The sequence below is a fragment of the Thunnus thynnus genome, chromosome 17 (assembly GCF_963924715.1).
Source record: "Thunnus thynnus chromosome 17, fThuThy2.1, whole genome shotgun sequence".
Lineage (NCBI taxonomy): Eukaryota > Metazoa > Chordata > Actinopteri > Scombriformes > Scombridae > Thunnus > Thunnus thynnus.
In genome coordinates, this window is record NC_089533.1 from 10,712,027 (window position 1) to 10,731,273 (window position 19,247).

The 19,247-nt window shown below is 38.0% G+C and overlaps 4 protein-coding genes across 5 annotated transcripts; 2 read left to right on the plus strand and 2 right to left on the minus strand.

Annotated features, from left to right (window-relative positions):
- Positions 1–2,847: 2,847 nt before the first annotated feature.
- Positions 2,848–3,703, plus strand: LOC137168242 (hemoglobin subunit beta-2-like). The gene is made up of 3 exons (XM_067570766.1): positions 2,848–3,004; positions 3,138–3,360; positions 3,469–3,703. The coding sequence occupies exons 1-3, from the start codon at positions 2,913–2,915 to the stop codon at positions 3,595–3,597; spliced, it is 444 nt and encodes a 147-aa protein (XP_067426867.1). The 5' UTR covers positions 2,848–2,912; the 3' UTR covers positions 3,598–3,703.
- A 3,270-nt stretch (positions 3,704–6,973) lies between these two features.
- Positions 6,974–8,287, minus strand: LOC137168043 (hemoglobin subunit alpha-1). Its single transcript, XM_067570476.1, has 3 exons — positions 8,135–8,287; positions 7,825–8,032; positions 6,974–7,195 (listed from the first exon to the last, which is right to left on the minus strand). Exons 1-3 carry the CDS (start codon positions 8,227–8,229, stop codon positions 7,067–7,069), a joined length of 432 nt encoding a protein of 143 aa, XP_067426577.1. The 5' UTR covers positions 8,230–8,287; the 3' UTR covers positions 6,974–7,066.
- Positions 8,288–15,537: 7,250 nt separating this feature from the next.
- Positions 15,538–16,354, minus strand: LOC137167910 (hemoglobin embryonic subunit alpha-like). Its single transcript, XM_067570257.1, has 3 exons — positions 16,257–16,354; positions 15,962–16,169; positions 15,538–15,666 (listed from the first exon to the last, which is right to left on the minus strand). The coding sequence occupies exons 1-3, from the start codon at positions 16,352–16,354 to the stop codon at positions 15,538–15,540; spliced, it is 435 nt and encodes a 144-aa protein (XP_067426358.1).
- LOC137167909 (hemoglobin subunit beta) lies at positions 16,051–18,472 on the plus strand. 2 transcript variants are annotated; one of them, XM_067570255.1, is made up of 4 exons: positions 16,051–16,189; positions 17,488–17,709; positions 17,925–18,147; positions 18,255–18,472. In XM_067570255.1, exons 2-4 carry the CDS (start codon positions 17,618–17,620, stop codon positions 18,381–18,383), a joined length of 444 nt encoding a protein of 147 aa, XP_067426356.1. In that variant the 5' UTR covers positions 16,051–16,189; positions 17,488–17,617; the 3' UTR covers positions 18,384–18,472. The 2 variants fall into 2 exon arrangements, with proteins under 2 accessions (XP_067426356.1, XP_067426357.1); XM_067570256.1 differs by lacking the exon at positions 16,051–16,189 and having other exon boundaries at positions 17,329–17,709.
- Positions 18,473–19,247: the final 775 nt, after the last annotated feature.

Sequence of the window (19,247 nt, forward strand, 5' to 3'; positions counted from 1 at the left end):
AACTATTTTATTCCTAACCATTTTGAATGCCAGTGTCAATCTAATATATGCACTTTTTTGGTATTCAGTCAATGCATGCCGTATAGAGCTGACCCACAGAACACATTTATGAAAAATGATCAGGCCTGTAACCCAGACTGGTGCAGAATTTAAATGAAATAAATTTTAGAAATACTTTATTATTAGCTCCAGCTATGCTACAAGGACCAATTCACATAAATGATTTTGCATTGTATTAGGTCGTTTGTGTCCTTAAAAATAATTTCATGCACACTGTTAACCTATTAAGTTAGTGAAGGTCTTACATCCTTAATAAAACACCATAAACCTAGGCGAGCCTTTTTTTAAAAAATATTAGGCTATTGCAAGGTCCAGACTCAACAGAATGAAGCTTTTAAGTCCATCAGATAAAGACTTGTGTGCACATGAGAGAGACCTAACATGACACTCGATGTATATTGGCAAAAATCCAACATTTTTCAGCCCTTGGCCCGAGACAGCACCCTTATCATTAATTACAGATGACCGCACCCGGTTCAAACTGGTGACAAGAGGCCAGAAGAACTGGCAATCCCCTAGCAATGATAAGTTAAATAACACATATGTTCATTTTAGGTTGCCGAATGATGAAAAGTGTTTCTAAGACCACAGATACACAGGTAGAAGATTAATTTAGAGACATGGGCCTAGCTGTTTTTTTTTCAAGATCTCTTTGTGCGCACCAAAACCTGCAGAAATGAGTCAGTAGGGCTGTCTGCGTTGTCCATTCAGTGACCACAGCAACCTTTCAAATTAGTCTGCTCTCATGTCCGTCAATGTATTTTTCAGAATTAAGTTATGCAGACTAATTCAAAATCATGATTTTTAAAATAAAATATCAGTAAAATAAACCACAAAAACTTATGACCTGCAAGTGATTACTTTTATCTCAAACACTGGCTGAGAGTGTTCTGGCATTTTTCCTTCATGCATGTGTGGTTTGGAATTGATACTGGTGCAATTTGATTTGACATTCAAAAAAAAAAAAAAAAAAAAAAAAAAGTTCAAATCTACTTCACCCGCGTCCCTTTCAACATGGAAGGGCTTGGTGAATAAAATGAATAATAATGAAATATAATGATGTCCAACTCTTCTGTCTTCCTTTATGATTCATCTAATCACCTTTCACGCCACCTAGTTTTGACATGTCGCGGTAGGCTTTACATGTTTGTTGTTTTTTTTAAATAAAATGAAAAAGCTTCGTATAAGTAGAATTTATGGCAGAGCAGTTGTATTTGATTGCATTAGATAGCACAGAGGTTCTTAATAAAGTGCTCGGTGAGTGTTTACTATCATTCAACTCACTGTGAAAAAATGATTTTAGTTTAAATGGAGTTATTAGAGCTATTTTTCCCAGTGGAAATTGTATTTAATATTGACACATTTCATGACAATGTTGTCAGTAGGCAAATTCTCACCCCCACCATAGCAGGCTTAATGGAGCTTTTTAAAACTATGAATCGAGACATTTTGTGGCACTGATGAATTAGTTTGGTAGGTATAAGAACTTAAGCCACACATTAATCATTAGCCTATACTTGCAGGCCTGTAGTAAATTATGTGCAACTGACAATTGTGGTGATAGATAAAACATAACATTAAGTTTCAACTGTTTCATTTTGTGAGACGGTTCGGTGTTACCAAACAGAAACACTGGCGTAAATCATACTAACGGATATTGCTTGATATCATAAAGCGTATCATGACAGCACACCGCGGCGCTGACCACGGTCCTGAAGGTGTGACTGACAGCGGTGGAGGAGCTGTCCGAGGTGCTGGAATCAGTGAAGGAGCACCTTAGGCAGCTCCTGATCCCGCGTGGCCTAATTAAAAGGGTGAGGTACAAGGGAGCTGTCCGAGATTACTGACCCCGGTCAGCGTTACACAGCAGGAAAATGTTCCCTGTTACTAAGCATGACTCACCATTGAATGCACCTGTTTCTGTTGTTATACTGTATCTTGTCAGTTCTGCTCGTCTTTGTCTTGAGCACATTTCCATATGCATGTGGTGTCCTTCAAAAGCCATTTATACCCACGTTTCCCAGAAACTGTGTTTAGTCTACTCTGACTAAAACTCTGCTATGTGTTTTGCCAGAACAATTCAATTTTGAGTGATTCAGTCTACCTATTTCCATCTAGCGTTGGGTCACACTGTAAAGTAACCGTGTTACTGACACTGGACAGCAGTGGCACATCCATCACAGGCCTCAGGAGAACTGTCTCCCTCCTGACTCTAACACCTGATAGTCAACATACGTTTCACTGATTGTCCGTTTTATTTTCAATTGATATATCACGTCTGGACATGTAGCCAGAATCCCCTGACGTGTAGGCACGCCCTTTACTGGATTTATTACTTTTTGTGTGGTTAATCAAACCACATCACCGTTTCATTTTAAAATGAACGTTATTATTTATTGCAAATAGGTAAGAAATCAGAATAGGCCTACTTGTTGTCTTTAAAATTCAAATGGGATGCTTTCCAACAAAAATAATCATTGAAACGAACTCAAATAATATCTCAATAAAGTATAAAAAATCATTAAAGTGCTTTACAAATCTGACCACGCCCAATTCTTATACAACAATTTGTTTTAGTGTTTTAGTGTATTTACGAGAATTCACAATAGACCGTAATTTTTGGATGATGTCAGATAGCATGCAAGTTGCAGAACACTGCTTCAGACACAATCTAAGCAGTGCAGATCTGTCCTGTCCTTATCGTTTTTGCGAATCCGCAGTGCAATACATGGCCAACCCACTGCCCTAGCTCATCCAATCACAAATTACTGGGAGGAGAGAAGCGTTTGTAATAAAAGACGCATCTGGCACTGACAAAGCAGGATTCGTAAAACAAATCTAAAGACAGCAAAATGGTCGAGTGGACAGACGCCGAGCGTGCCGCCATCCAGGACATCTTCTCCAAGATGAACTATGAGACCGTGGGCGCTGAAACTCTTGCCAGGTGTGACATGTTTTTTGTTTGTTTGTTTGTTTGTTTTTCATTTTCCTTCATGTAAATACACAAAAGAAGCAGTAATGTGTTCATTGACACTCATAGAATTGGGAGTTATGGATGTTTTTACATGTTTCCCCAGGTGCCTGGTCGTCTACCCCTGGTGCCAGAGGTATTTCGGCAACTTTGGAAACCTCTACAACGCCGAAGCCATCATGGCTAACCCCATGATTGCCAAACATGGAACAACCATCCTCCACGGTCTGGACCGTGCTGTGAAGAACATGGACAACATCAAGGATACCTATGCTGAGCTGAGCGTGCTGCACTCCGAGAAACTGCACGTGGACCCTGATAATTTCAGGGTAATGATTTATGGAAACTGCTGTGACTGTTATTATACATATTCAATAATCATTCCAAAAACAGCTCACCCTTCATGTTGTTGATGTTTTCTGCTTGTTGTGTTGCAGCTGCTGGCTGACTGCCTGACCATTGTGGTTGCTAGCAAGATGGGCAAGGACTTCAATGCTGATGTCCAGGAAGCTTTCCAGAAGTTCCTGGCGGTGGTTGTGAGCTCCCTGGGAAGGCAGTACCACTAAAGAGCTGCAACAGAGGACCATCACATGCTGAGATTTTGTTTAAAAGCTTTTGGTTTTATCATGTCTCAAGAGCATAAACAAATAAAACAATAAGCATATCCAACAAGCTGTTTCCCCCAGTCTGTGTTTGTGGTCATATCACAAAATGACGTCTATATACAATTAAATTCTTTTCCCTATTACACTGTGTTCACAAAACGTTGCTTGGATTATGTTCATATGCAACGTTTTATCGAATGAATGAAGCCCGGCGTGAGGGTGTGGTTAGATCCAGGCAGCAAAAGCACTTTGGTTAAAGTTAGTTAAGATGGACGTTTCGTTTTAGATGTTAATAAACATGCTGAGCTTCAAGTCATTGCCGTTTTTTCAGTATTAGACGAAGACTATGATCTTTCTCTAACCTGAACCAAGTGCAGCAGTGGCTAAACATAACCATAAAAAGTTTGGATAATGCTTTTTAGCAGATGCTGGACATAAAGAATCAAGTTGTCTCTGAAAATGCCACTCACACTTTCAACATCAACATTTTTGCACGTTAATTAACAACTTTTTCTCATTGTGTTGGGAGCAAACGTAATTCATGTTATTGATGTATTGTAAACCTTCAGCCAGCATTACTGTACGTTTCTAGCAAAAACGTATTTGCTGTTGCAATTCACAACGATGTAAAAATTTGTATTGTGAAATAGGTCACAATATAAATGATCAGTGGTAGAAGAAGTATTTAGATCTTTTAGTCAAAGCTGCAATACCGCAATCTGAAATGAGATTCAAGTAAAAGTCTGGCAAACATTACAGTACAGAAGTATTATCCAACATATCATATGTACTTAAGGATCAAAAGTACTCTATGCATATATTATTATTATTATTATTATTATTATTATTATTATTATTATTATAACATTGGTGCATTTTAACTAGTGATCCATAAGAATTCGTCATATTTTATTACATAATTATAGCTGTCAAATAAATGTAGTGGAGTAAAAGAAAAGGGGGTAGAAGAACAAAGTAGGCTAGTTATAGCCTGAATATTCAAATAAGGTACAAAATATTAAAATGCAAAAACATTTTTAATTATTTATTATACATATTAGATATTGAACGTAATTATTTACATTATTTATATACATGCACACTCTTAAAAAAGTGAAAAATCATGCGAATAACTTTCTTTTTAAAATTATATTGTATTTTGAAGGAATTAGGAGTTGATGCAACAACGGTATAAAAAGTGACTCAATGGATATCAAAATGGGTAAAAAAAAAGAAAAGAAGTCCTATTAAGATATTAACATTTACCAAGAGAAAATGGTATTAATACACATAGGAACATTAAATGACAACAACAGTAGGGGGGACATCTGAAAAACATTTTATTCATTTCACAATGGCATGGCCAAAAAAGTGGACAACTTTTAAGAAACAGTTAAAACAAGAATCATACCTTCTTCCACCAACACTTACAAACTACTAACATACTGTATTTCATCAATTTTCAAAAGAAGTCAATGATTTTCCAACGGGAACAGAGAGAGGACAAACATACTCTATATCTATATACTCTATGACATGGCTATAAAATAAACGATAAAAATAAGGATCATAGTATCATTTGATCAATATCACTTCTTCCACCAACACTGACAGCACAAATACACTCTCTCTCTCTCTCTCTCTCTCTGTCTCTCTCTCTCTCTCTCTCTCTCTCTCTCTCTCTCTCTCTCTCTCTCTCTCTCTCTCGCTCTCTCGCTCTCTCACCACACACTCAAACGCAATCATGCACACACATCCCTGTCCTCGTATAAACCTACATGTTTATATACAACCAGACTGTAACCATTGAAATGAAGGATACAATCTGAGGAATATTTAATATTGCTTTTTAATAAAACTATTCAAGTGTAAATTATATCATATTTTTAAATAAAACATACAAAAAGGGCGGAATCTACAGGCTAACAAGCTAACAGGCTGACAAACACAAATACACACACACAAACACACATATATATCATAATTTTTTAAATAAAACATATAAAATAAGGCAGAATCTATATATAGGCCTGATAGGCAGAATATACCCCTTTGGTGCATAACGTCCATTGGAGTGGACAGATGTTTTTTCAGTCACAGAAAAAATGTACAAGAAAAATATCAGCCTATTGAAAACTCGATTAAAGTATTTCTAACATTTTATTTAGTGGAAAAACTTTTTTTTTTTTTTTTAACCTCTCTCTCTCTCTCTCTCTCTCTGAGAATAAAATGATTTAACAGATAGTCCTGAGCTACTGCATCTCCTCTACCCTCCGTCATTTTGAATTTATGATGCAATATCTCAAAATGACAGAGAGACAAAAATACTGATGTTATTATATATATATATATATATATTTGACAGGGATGTATAATAAGAGCTGGATAGGGCGCCGCCGCTCAGCCTTGCAGCCACCCCCCCCCCCCCCCCCCAGTGGCCACTTGCGGTATTGCAGCGAAAAATCCCCCTGCGGCCCAAAAAGCATTTTCCCCATAGACCAACACTGTAAGAGAAAAGAGACGTCTGTAAAACTCTAAAGCTAAAGCTCTTATAATACATCCATGATATATGATGTATGATATTCAGATGGAATTGTTCGCCACCTGGTTGTTTGGACATGGTACTACAACTTAAATGGTTAAAAAATAAATAATAAATAAAATAAATAAATAAATAAATAAATTATATATATATATATATATATATATATATATATATATATATATATATATATATATATATATATATATATATATGACATGACATATATGACATTATGACATTATGAATTAAGTATAACGTCTTATTAGATATTATTCAATAATAATTCGTTATATATCATAATTTAACATTTTTGAAAGTGGTCACTTCAAAACGAGTACTTTTACTTTTTAGTGTATTGTGTCGAAAATGTGAATAGGACTTAATAATTGATTTAAAAAACCTGTTCTCACCTTGCGATAGTATTGCAACTTTGACCAACGATCCCTAATACTTCCACCTCTGAACATAAGTTTTTCACGGTATAAATTGTGTACTGTGGCCTATATTTATTTTTATAGTAGTAATAATAGAGAGTCCCTTGAACTTATTCTTCGAAATTATAAGTGAGAAGAGTCTGAATTTATTCTGCATTCATTCTGACCTGTTTTCCTTTGGTGATTCATGATGCATGTCAAAAAACAAAACAAGGACCCTCTGCTCTTTATATTTTTCTATCAATAATAAAATGCCTGTCGACAGTTTATTTGAATTAAATTGATGTCATGCATGCTGTTGACTTGAAACCCTTTGATCGAGAAAAAAATCACTCAACCACACAAACAACCAGGAAAATTTCATTGCTTTTGATCATTTATTCATCTTCGGACTAACAGAGAGTATTGAAGCCCATGCTGCTGTCCGTCATCTGCCCCTGCAGTTTGCAGTTTATCGGTATTTCTCAGACAGGGCACGAGCCAGAGCAGCCAGGAACTTGTCCATAGCCACATGGACCTCAGGGGTGAAGTCAGCGGGGAACATGATGGCCATGACCACAAGAATGCAGTGGCCGATGATCTGTGAAAAGAGCATAATGAGTTTTAAATCAATCGCCAGCTCGTTTCTCAAGGCTAAGATGATCATAAACCCTACGCCCTTCTCACGTCTGTTTCTTCTGTTCATAATTGAGGAAGTAGGCCCTAGGTTGTATATATTAGGCCTACTGAGAGTCTCCGACCAGGGAATAGAAGGCTAAGATAGCCACAAGTAACTTCTAGTGTGCATCACTGATTTTTATCATCCTGTTTCCTCTTTTTTCTTGCACTCCAATGACTGAACAGCGCTTTGATTGGGACTTCTTTAAACGTCGGATCTTAATTTATAATTTATTTATTGTTTCATTTCAAATCCAGTACGCAGGAGTGCACAGTGAATAAACAAACAAAAAAAAATCTGTGAATGTCCAAATAATTCCGTATACTGCATTGTGCCCAGGGTCACTCAAGGTGACACACCCTCAAATACACACAATTGGTCACAAACCTAATTTATTTTACAGTGAATAAAGAACATGGTGATATATTTTACAAGGGAATTTTAAGTGTTTATCTGCACACTTTGGGGGACCTGTGGAATAAATTCTATCTAACCTCTAAAGTACCACAATTTACTGAATTATGGTGTTAATCACGATAAGTGATATCTACCTTGAAGTTGGCAGGGTCCACACGCAGAGTGAAGGCGTGCAGCTCACTGAGGCTGAGAAGACCTCCCTTCAGATCGTCGATCTTGGACACAGCATCAGCAACTCCAGCCATCACGGTCTTTCCGTGCTTCTTCACGGGGGCAGAGCCAGGGCTTAAGTCCTTCCAGTGGGAGAAGTAAGTCTTGGTCTGGGGGTACACGACCAGCATCCTGGGTAGTGAGTGAATGAGTTAGTATAAGTAATAAATGAATAAATAAATAAATAAACATACATTTTCGGAACAGTATCAGTCAATTTTGGATCATATTTACCTGGACAGAGCATCGCCGCCGATGTCGTCAGCCTTGCCAGCCGCTTTAGCCCAGAAGGCCTTGACTACGGACTTGTCCTTAGAAGTGAGACTCATTTTGCTCGGTGATTGATTGGTTTGAATACCGTATCAGCCCAAACTCTGGGGGCTTTTATACACGAGGCAAGACATGGGCACACCCGGTCACCTCCGAGATAGGCTGTGTGGCATTTGGAAGGGCTCCAGATGATACATTGCAGCTTGCATGAGATAAACACATAAGGGGGGTCCCATGACCCCACACGCACTCAACTACAGATTAATGATAAGGTTTTTTCAATTTATCTGAATTCATAAAAATCAATATAAATAAATCAGTGTGCACTCCTTTTGAAAATGCAAAACAAAAAGACCCACTGACAGCCACTGAAAACAACGAATTTAAAGTATATTATAAGAGTAAGTGTTCTGGTATCGGTGTTATAAATACACATTTACATATGTGCCAAACTGCAAATAAGTTGTTGTTGTTTGTTGCACAATCTGAAGAGTTAACACAACCCTGAAGTGGCATATTTTATATAAATAAATGTTAGTTTTGACCGAATCTAAAATTCATTAGTTCTTACATCAAAAAACTAGTTTTGACTCTAAGTAGTTTCATCTTCATCATCTTCATTTACTACATACTTCTGAACAATTATGGGTTACTCATGTTTACAGCATGCAATATGCCATAACAAATAAAAAAAGAGAGGAACTTGGTCTAAATCAAAATTTTAGAGAACCAGGCAAATCTAATTAATAATTCTGATTCACATTAAATTTGGTTGTCAGTTGATCCCAGGTCACCTCAGGTGAAGTTTGCTGCCAATACATGACGTGTGCAAGACTTATCTAACGGGATACCAGAGCCTCCAAGGGGTGGATCCGCCCAGAGGGCAACAAGATAAATTTTCATAAGGCATGTAGTAGCTTAGCTGATATAGACTGCAGCGCAACTGGCATGTCTCTGTGTGGTTGTAGAGGCTACTTTTTCACTGTCCATTTAATTTAATTACGGTGTCATCGATCTGGCTCTGACATGCGTTCAAAAGAGACATTTCCGTATAACTAAAGCTTTCTTGGACTGAGGTGTGATGACTGAGCCACAAATTCAAATGGATCAATTTGTAACTCAATTTGTAATTTCCAGATAACGGACAAAAGCCTTCAAACCTTCTTTCAAGTCCTGCTTGCTGATTTTTGTTCGTTTTGGATTTACACATTGGTTACAATCACACTAGCAGCTGATTCGCCTGGTATTGGTACGGGGGGCGGAGATTTAAGGGACAAGGGCGTGAAACAATAGGCCACATCTGAGCTGAAGCGTCACAGCAGAGGTCTAGTGGACCTATCGCTTTAGCCAGGTAAAAACAAAATATGTTCAACCATATACTAATGCTTGACAACCATATTTCGAGAGCTATCTATTCATTCGTCAACCGGTAAGTTTGCAGACAAAATCTGTCATAATAAGCCTAAATTTCTTATTTCATCTCTAGTAGCACAGGGCGTGGCTTAAAATTACTCCAATCCTTATTTAACCGCAGGTGACCTTTGATATAAATTTAAAAAAACGACAGATTGTCAGATTAAATATTACATTTTTCTTCAGGATTCTTGCTCTGTACTGCATGACAGTATGCGCACTGTTGAGTCTGTTGCTATGTGATTGTTCTTAGATGTCCTGACGGTCTGTAGCTACTCTTTGGCAATCCCATCTGCTTGGAAAAACTGCAAAATGGTATTTCCTTCAATCGACCTTACTATGGCAGCGATACTTTGCGTTTACAATTTTACAATTTCATTTATTTAGCAGATGCTTTTGCTTACATCTGAGAGCTGATACCACACAAGCAGGAATCTAGTCAGGAGAGAACAGGACGAGTAAGTGCCATTAAGCTAAGTTTGAGTCCGATAGGACAACCCGAAAGTCAGCTCATATAGATCACATGTGAACTACGTTACTTTAGAAATGTTGAGATGGTACGTATTTTGGAAATGTTAATATGCTACGTTTTGTTGAAATGTTAATAAGCTACGTATTACACGCGTTGAAACGTAGATAGCGTGGCACGTAATGCCAATATTTTATTCTGGCGACCAGAACAGATGGTGCACAGAGGCAATGCGTATAGTGCATAGATTGCATAGACGCAGATTTTGTTTTGCTTTGTATTTTTGTTTTTTCTCTATCTTCAGTCCATCAAGTGCAGAGGTGAGGTTTCATATCCAAAGACTTTGTCATGCACAGACACACACATGCAAAAACCTCAAGTGTATGACAAAAACACAAACAAAAAACCCCCCAAAAAACCTGGCAGAGTCCTCCTGTACTTAGTGGGTTTCCCTGAGTCCCTTTACTGCGCCTATGTGACGTTAATACTCCTGGCACTAACCCAGCCAATCCCAACACAGCAATCTGTCAATCGGCACAATTAGTGAAATGTTAGATTGGGACCTGACGTAACCGCCAAACTGATTTACAGGTTCTATAAAAAGTCCAACATTATTGACAGCCAAGTCTGAGTTGTAATCTGATGCTGTTCAAAGTTTACATCAACTTGAAAATGCATAAATGAAAAAATCATGTAAATTCTGACAAGCTCAGACGGATAATTGTTACAGTATTATAAAATGGGTTGTTAAAATCTCGCAATCTGATTGGTTGATAACTGGTATAATGATGTTTAAAGTAATTTTACAGTTCTATGTGTACAGTAATTATCACTCAGCTGCTACCGTTAAAATGTCCGCAATCTGTAAGCAAGCAGGGACGACGCAGAGCTCCACCAACCACTGTCTACGCAGTACCATGGTGATGCAAAAGCCTTTGGATGCGGACCTTCAAGCAAGAGAGGTAATGTCCGTAAGCGGGCACAAAGGTGAGAGCTCTCCCCAGAACTATCGGTGGCCGAAGGTGTCCGGAGAAGGTGGAGCAGCATTGTCACCACACCAAGCAATGCATGACAAAATGAGTAGGCTTAACGTTTTGCAATGTGACCTCAGTGATGTTGGACAGTTTTCTATTGGTGTACAATTAATGTGAATAAATAAACTCTGGTTAGTTCGCTTTAGCAGTTTACTGATGTTGCAGAGCAACCGCATGCAGCCGGGAACTACTTTCTTGTAAATTGCTCTTGAAATATGATTGTTTTTTAATAAAAACCTGTTTTTATTGGATTGTGTCTATAATTTCTATATTGTAATATTTGGTAACCATTTTATAAAGGCAATATCTCACTCCTGGCGATGGTATATTGCGAGATATTGCTTAATAAGACAATCTTTCATTTTATATGTGAGTATACCATACCACGTAAAAGAAAAAACAAATCAAAACAAAACAAAAAAATATTAAAAGGGTTTAACCCCATTGGAATACAGGGCAGAACATACTATACTTGGGTTTACATTATATTGTTGAGACGCCCTCTAGTGGACATGCAACGTCCATATTACACCATCCACATATTATAACGTCTGTGCCATTATAGAAATACAACTAGAAAAGGTACATTTTCTGAAGAAATTTTAGGTGAGGTTGCAACCTGGCGTGTATGGAGCACAAAAATGACGTAAGCATAAATAAATAAAGAAAGACAGAAAAGTTGATTTAGTTATTTTGCATAGTAAATGTTGGGCTTTTGTATTGTGCACGCCTTTGTTAGGGCCTATATGACAAAGTATAGCCTGAACTGACTCAAGTCAATTAAGTGACTGTGAGCCTATTTAAATGCCAAACAACACAAAAGTAGGGTATCACATTTTTTTCAAATGAACCTCTACTTGCCAAAGCTTGTGGTCCCGTCTCATCGATATTCATTTCACACACATCCCTAACAAAGTGGGTGTGTCATATAGTAAAGTGGGTGTATCGTGTAGACACTGCGAGTCCGCAGACAAACCTACTTGATCTCTGCTGCAGTAGCCTACCTGGGCGCAGCCGCAGAGCTAGCATCTACCTACACCAAGCTGCCCAGATGTTAGGCATTTTATGAACATCTATAAATTGCAGCAACAGAAATAACCCATCAGAATACAGGACCTATTGATCAAGGAGCTTTGTAGCAGTGAGGGAGCCTTAGAGGTGCATGGCAACATACTCAGAGGTGATCAGGATCCACATGGAGTATAGCGCAGTGTCCAAAAGACACATTTGATATTATCAGTAGCCTATATTATTGGGGAGTAAGACTAACTGTGGGTGAATGGAAAAACGGAAAACAACCAATTAAAAACTTCTGAGGCTGCGGATTTATCAATATATATCAGTCCTGCTGCCTTCAAGTGCAGCACGGATTTAATGAACTAAAGGAGAAGCTCTTCGTACAGTATAAACAGCTGTGGACAGCAGATACTGTCAGTGCAGATCAGTGCAGACTGATTTACTGACTTTCCTGCTTTAACAACATTAAACTTTTTATTCTGTGCCGATTTTGGTTAGAGATTGTTTATTAAAATAAACAGTACATTTATCTGTTGTTGCAGCACGTCTGCAGCAAGAATTTAGTTTGATCTTATTGATAAAATCGCCAAACCATCAGTGGATTGACATTGCGCCACAAATAGGCGTGGTTCTCAAACGTCTGTTGGCTGCTTCATTTGAATGAACCTCCCGCCTCTTTGCACCTCTCCTCCCACCTGTTCACCGTGCGCTCTGTGCTGTTCACCAATACACCACAGACGCGCAAAGCGAGTTTCAAGGTCAGGAAAATACCAAACCGGAACAAGCAAAGTGCTTCCATTGCGAAGGGAAAGAAGCACCGTGCGGGGTCAGCACAGTGCCCGAAAAGGATCGAAAAAGTGAGTAAGATCACAGCAGAAAAGTGATTGTCTTACGCCGAAGCTGTTAAGAAAATGACGAGAAACGACGAGATGGTGGCGGTGCAAAGAGAACCGGAGCAGAAAACGAATAAGCTAAACAAAATATCTGCATGGACAAGAAAAGCTTTTTGGCGTTCATTGCCATGGTTATCAGTTGTGCTGTTGAAATACATGAGAAGTCGGGAAGGATTAAGATGGTGTTGGACGCTGCCAGGAGATTCTTGAACATTGTGGACATTGTGTTGTTGGGTGCAACACCAAGGGAGGGATTTGCACCAACTCAGAAAATTGGATCTGGGTTATAGAATGGACAATGTTGTGAATGGGAGCACTTAGTTTGCACTGTGGAACTGATAAAATCCACTAGTCGGCAGTAATGCGCCCGTAAACTGTTTCCGAGCTGTTTCCCTCCCTCAATCCTTCCTTCTTCTTCTCCCTCCCCATCTCTTTAAAAGCATAAGAAGTCAACTCTGATTATCTGATTAACTGTAGACACCTTATAAGAAAATCTCATGTGCTCATCTTTCAGGCTGATGACCAACAGCCTCGTGTCACTGTTTAACATGAAAGGCGACGGCTCAAAAAAGGCTTTTCAACCAACTTTATGTGCGTTTTTATGGATTTCAAAGGGATGCAAACAAACCATTCAGAATAGGCAGTGATAGAGCTATCATAATCAGACCTTAGTAATACTTACTTTTGTGGGGAAACTGAATAGAATAGAATATAGTAATATATACTTTTTCACACCATGTGTTTGCATCCCTGATGCCAGTGTGTGTACACTAGCCTATTTCTTTATTGGCTCATTTGATTGTATTCTGTGATAATCAGGATTAAAAAAGGTTTATTGAAAAAAGGTTATTCTTTGTCTGTAAGTTGTCTTACTAAACTCAGCCTCTCATCTTTAAAGTTAATTGTTAAAGGAAAAGCTTTTGTACTATAAGTTACAATAGTTGTAGGAAAAATGGGGTCCAAAATGCACAGCCTTTGTTCTGTGTAAAATGCATTCCAAAGTTCAATTGATACTAATCTGATGCTTCAGTAGTCTCAGTTGGTTAAATCGAGTTGTTATATTCCAAAATTTGGCCTATTTAGTATGAAAGTCCCACTTTTTGTTTCCACACACTGTGGAGTGTGGCGGAGGGATACATTGTGGTAGGGGCGTGTAAGTCTGTTGACGTTATCTGGCTTTTACTACTCAAGACGTGCTCAGAGAAAGTTTTGTGTGTGTATGTTTTTTGTTGTTGTTTGTTTTTTGTTTTGTTAGTTTTTTTTTTTTTTTTTGATTGCACAAACTATAACATGCCAATGCACGGTCTGGTAGATGTATCTGACGTATCGATAAAAAAGTTTTATTGGTACTTTTTTGTCAATTGTCTCATTTTGAGAGTAAATGTGAATATAATATGATGATATAATAATATAACGAATATAATATATAATCATGAATTCATGTTTGAAATTTGGTTGAATCTCAACGTTGTTTAGACGTCTGCCAAAGTTGTCTTTTCAACGAGTTTTTGCAGGCCTACTTATCCATTCTCATTATTATTACAAACTGCGCAATATAGAAAAAATCGTATGTTGACACCGGACACACCGGGAGCCTAATTGTACTGAACCACCACTAAACCCCTGAAACAATCTAAGTGTTGCAGATGCTCTTATCACTGTTACAAATCCATAACACAGTACTTGACCGGCTCACCGCCCATCATATCGCACGCTTTTGGGAGGGGAACAGCTGGGTCGCATCTGGTGCACCCTATTTTTAGCTCGGCGCTCTGCTAGAGTTTAAGTTACAACATTACTGAGTGTCAACTACCATCACCCCATCTAGTTTTAAAAATAAGACTTAGTAACGTATCATTTCATAGAATAATAACCATGATAACAATACTGATAATTGTTTGGTTGTTTTTAATATTATCATTGTTATTGTTCTTATGTTTTGATTTATTGTATAACAGCTTTAAATATGTTTGAATGTAATTATTATATATTAGATGTAATTATTTATATTATCTATATACACACAATAATTATATGTGTGTGTGTGTGTGTGTGTGTTTGTGTGTGTGTGAGTGTGTTTGTTTGTTTACTTCAAAATAATTAATTATTTACGCATTACCACTTCTTCTGTTTTACCACGATATTCCTGAATTAACGTAATTTTGGTAACACTTATAATGAAGGTACACATATTATATTTAACTAAAATGCATTCAGTAATGCAGAATGTGTCATGAACTCCTGATGCTCAGCATTAACAAATGACTAAGTCACTATACATTTACGTGATTAGTTTGCGTTTAATAGATAGTCAAAGCATGATACAACCTGATCATATAAATATTTGGGAAAATATATGAACTTTACGACTGTCCCCATTTTGAAATTCTACTAGTTTATTGTCCCGTTTAACAGACTGGAAACACAGTTTACTCCTGATGTCTAAAATAATCACAAAAGTTTTTTTTTTTTAATTCATGCATTTATTAATTATTTGCAGAGTGAGCTCTTGCTGCAGTCTCCGTCTTCTACTCCAGCTGTTTATCTGTATTTCTCAGCCAGGGCCAGAGCCAGAGCAGCCAGGAACTTGTCCATAGCCACATGGACCTCAGGGGTGAAGTCGTCGGGGAACATGATGGCCAGGACCACAAGGATGTTGTGGGAGGCAATCTGTGAAAAGATGATAATCACATAGATGTTAGATATATGGAGGTTTTATCTCCTCATCCACACATCTGTCCCAGATGTTTGCTGTTACAGTTGTTGCTCATTCTGTACTCCATTCTTCATATGTACAGTATAGACCTAATTGAACAATGCAGGTTTATCTGAACGGAACAGAATTATCTACACTTGTACACAAGGACATTATGTGCCTGTTAATGACAAATGAACGTGTTGCGAGACTTGAAACCAAAGTCTGAGAAACACACTACATCATGTATTGATGATTTTTAATTTGCACCTTGAAGTTGGCAGGGTCCACTCGCAGAGTGAAGGCATGCAGCTCACTGAGGCCGAGAAGACCTCCTTTCAGATCGTCGATCTTGGTCAGAGCATCAGCAACTCCAGCCATGATAGTTCTTCCGTGCTTCCTCACGTTGGCAGATCCGGGGCTCAAGTCCTTCCAGTGGGCGAAGTAAGTCTTGGTCTGCGGGTAGACGATCAACATCCTGGGTAGAAAATGAAAAAGGTGAGTATGTAATTGAATCCATCAGTGTTGGAGCAGGTTACATCAGTCTGTTTTAAGTTATATTTACCTGGAGATGGCATCCATACCGATTTCGTCCGCCTTTGAAGACACCTTATTCCAGAAAGCCTTGACATTGGCTTTGTCCTTAGCAGTGAGACTGGTCATCTTGCCTGTTGGTTGAGTGTCGCTTAGTGCTTTGTAGCCCAAACAATGGGGGGGTTTTATAGTTAAAACAAAGCATGGACACACCCGAGATCACCTCCAAGATAGGCTGCAGAGGGCGTTTCCTGTTAGGTTGCAGCCCCCATGAGATAAAAATCTTCATATGGTGGCCCCAGAGCCTCTTTGAATTACATCACCCAATCTAAAACACAGTAATCTACCTAATTATTTAACACATATTGTGTTACATAATGTGGTACATAATATAGATATGGACACACTCGAGGCAGTCACGGTCTGTGAGCAGCTACTGGCAAAAATAAGGGCAAATGATACCACCATAGGAGCATACACATATTGATAATACACATTGATAATATGTATTATAATAACACGTATTATAATATATACATATTGATGATAAAATTATGATTAAAATCTGAACACAGCTTTAACAGAGGATCATTTGACAATTTGATCCAAGTGAGACAGAAAACACCCTTGATGTTCTGCTTCATGTTGAAGTTGCATGAAGAAAAAAACTTGTAGACACTAATGTTCACACTGAAATTAATGAAATGATAATTGCAATCAACAAACTGATGGCTGAGCGTTTCTGTTTACAATGAGCAGTGGGGAAATCAGAAAAAGGACGGTACAGCTGACAGTGTCAAACTAGTATTTGAACCGAAATTTTACGATCGCTGTCCAAGGTCCTGATCATGGAACCTGCTCGGTTTCTTTTGCTGTTATTGTGCAGTCTCTGGGTGACAAACTGGCATTTTGTTACTGTGTTCATCATGTATGTGTGTATATCAGGCTGTGGCTCTGCCAACAATTTGTGATCTTTTCAATTTACGCCTGTTTGACCAAAAGATAACGACACAAAGGGAAAATAAGTTTCAAGATATCTTGTAAACTTTTTTCTTTTACATCATTACTTCTTATTATCACACTGGGTTACTATGCATTATTATTTAAATATGAATCATTGTGAGTCTGAGGAAGTTTGTATTGTTTTGCCCTGTTGAATGATGGGGCCCTGTGGGGCGGTATACTTTGTACCTCAAGCTATTTTTGTCTTTCTTAGAAACAATCTAACTCGTGCAGATACTCTTATCATTGTCTTAAATCAGCGGTTGACCGGCCCACTGTCATCCAGTCACATGCTTCTGGGATGGGAGCAGGATTGCTTTAAAAGGGGAATCTAGTGCCGGAAAGCAAAGCATCTACTGATCCGCACAGGACAATCTAGACGTCAGCAAAATGGTCGAGTGGACAGACTTCGAGCGCGCCACCATCCAGGACATCTTCGCCAAGATGGACTATGAGTCTGTGGGCCCTGCAGCTCTTGCCAGGTGAGGTGTACTTGTTATTTTGCATCAACAAGAGTGTACTGACGTAATCTTTATGACACCCTAAAAAAGACACTATTTAAGGATCAGGATTTATGTTTTGGATGCACTTTGTCAGAACACAACGTGTCCCAAAGAATCACAAATGTTTTTTTTTCTTTTTTTGTGCTACAAATGATCTCAATCTTAAACACTTGTGTTCTTTAATATTTTTTCAGGTGTCTGGTCGTCTACCCCTGGTGCCAGAGGTATTTCGGCAACTTTGGAAACCTCTACAACGCCGCCGCCATCAAGGGAAACCCGATGATTGCAAAACATGGAACAACTATCCTCCACGGTCTGGACCGGGCTGTGAAGAACATGGACAACATCAAGGAAACTTATGCCGAGCTGAGCGTGCTGCACTCCGAGAAACTGCACGTGGACCCTGATAATTTCAAGGTAATGAGTTATGGAACCGCTGTGACTATTATTATAGATGATCAATAATCATTCCAAAAACAGCCCAGCCTTCATGTTGTTGATGTTTTCTGCTTGTTGTGTTGCAGCTGCTGGCTGACTGCCTGACCATTGTGGTTGCTAGCAAGATGGGCAATGACTTCACTGCGCAGGTCCAAGAAGTTTTCCAGAAGTTCCTGGCTGTGGTTGTTAGCTCCCTGGGAAGGCAGTACCATTAAAGAGCTGCAACAGAGGACCATCACATGATGACAGGCTCTTTGTTTTTATCATGTCTCAAAGTCAAATAAAAGAATAAGCACATTCAAAACGTTGTTTGTCTGTAATTATGAACGAAACAGATTATATCACCATGAAATTTAACAGGCTATCTGAGAAAATAATGATAAAAAAAAAAGTGACCTTTGGACACAAAAAGCCACGAAAAAGATGTTCAAATGTTAAATTGATAGTCCACGTGCATTTCATGAGAGCAGCCTATTTTTAACTCGGCCTTCTTCTGGAGTTTAATTTACATCACTGAATGTCAACTACCATCACCCAATCTAGTTTTAAAACTAGGACTAAATAACGTAACATTTCATTTAATGATAATAACAATAAAAACGATAATGATAATAGTTTTGTTGCTGTTGATCTTGTCATTGTTATTGTTCTTATGTTTTTTGTATAACATCATATATTGCATCGAACTGTGACTTCAAATGTCTTTACATTTAATTATTATATATTAAATATAATTATTTTGATTGTTTATGTCCATGTATTACTAATTAACTCTTCTGTTTCTCCACGACATTCCTGAATTAAAGGAATTTTGGTAACACTTTATAATGAATGTACAAATCATGTATTTAACTAAAATGCATTAATTAATGCAGGATTTGACATGAACTTCTGATGCTCAGCATTAACAAATGATCATGTAACTATGACTTTACCCGATTACTTTACATTTAATTGTTAATTAATTAATATTAATTGACAGTTACTTCATACATTGACAGTTTTTATACCCACAATTACTGTGAGTTTAAGATTAAAGCATGATACAACCAGATCATGTAAAACTTTGGGAAAGTATA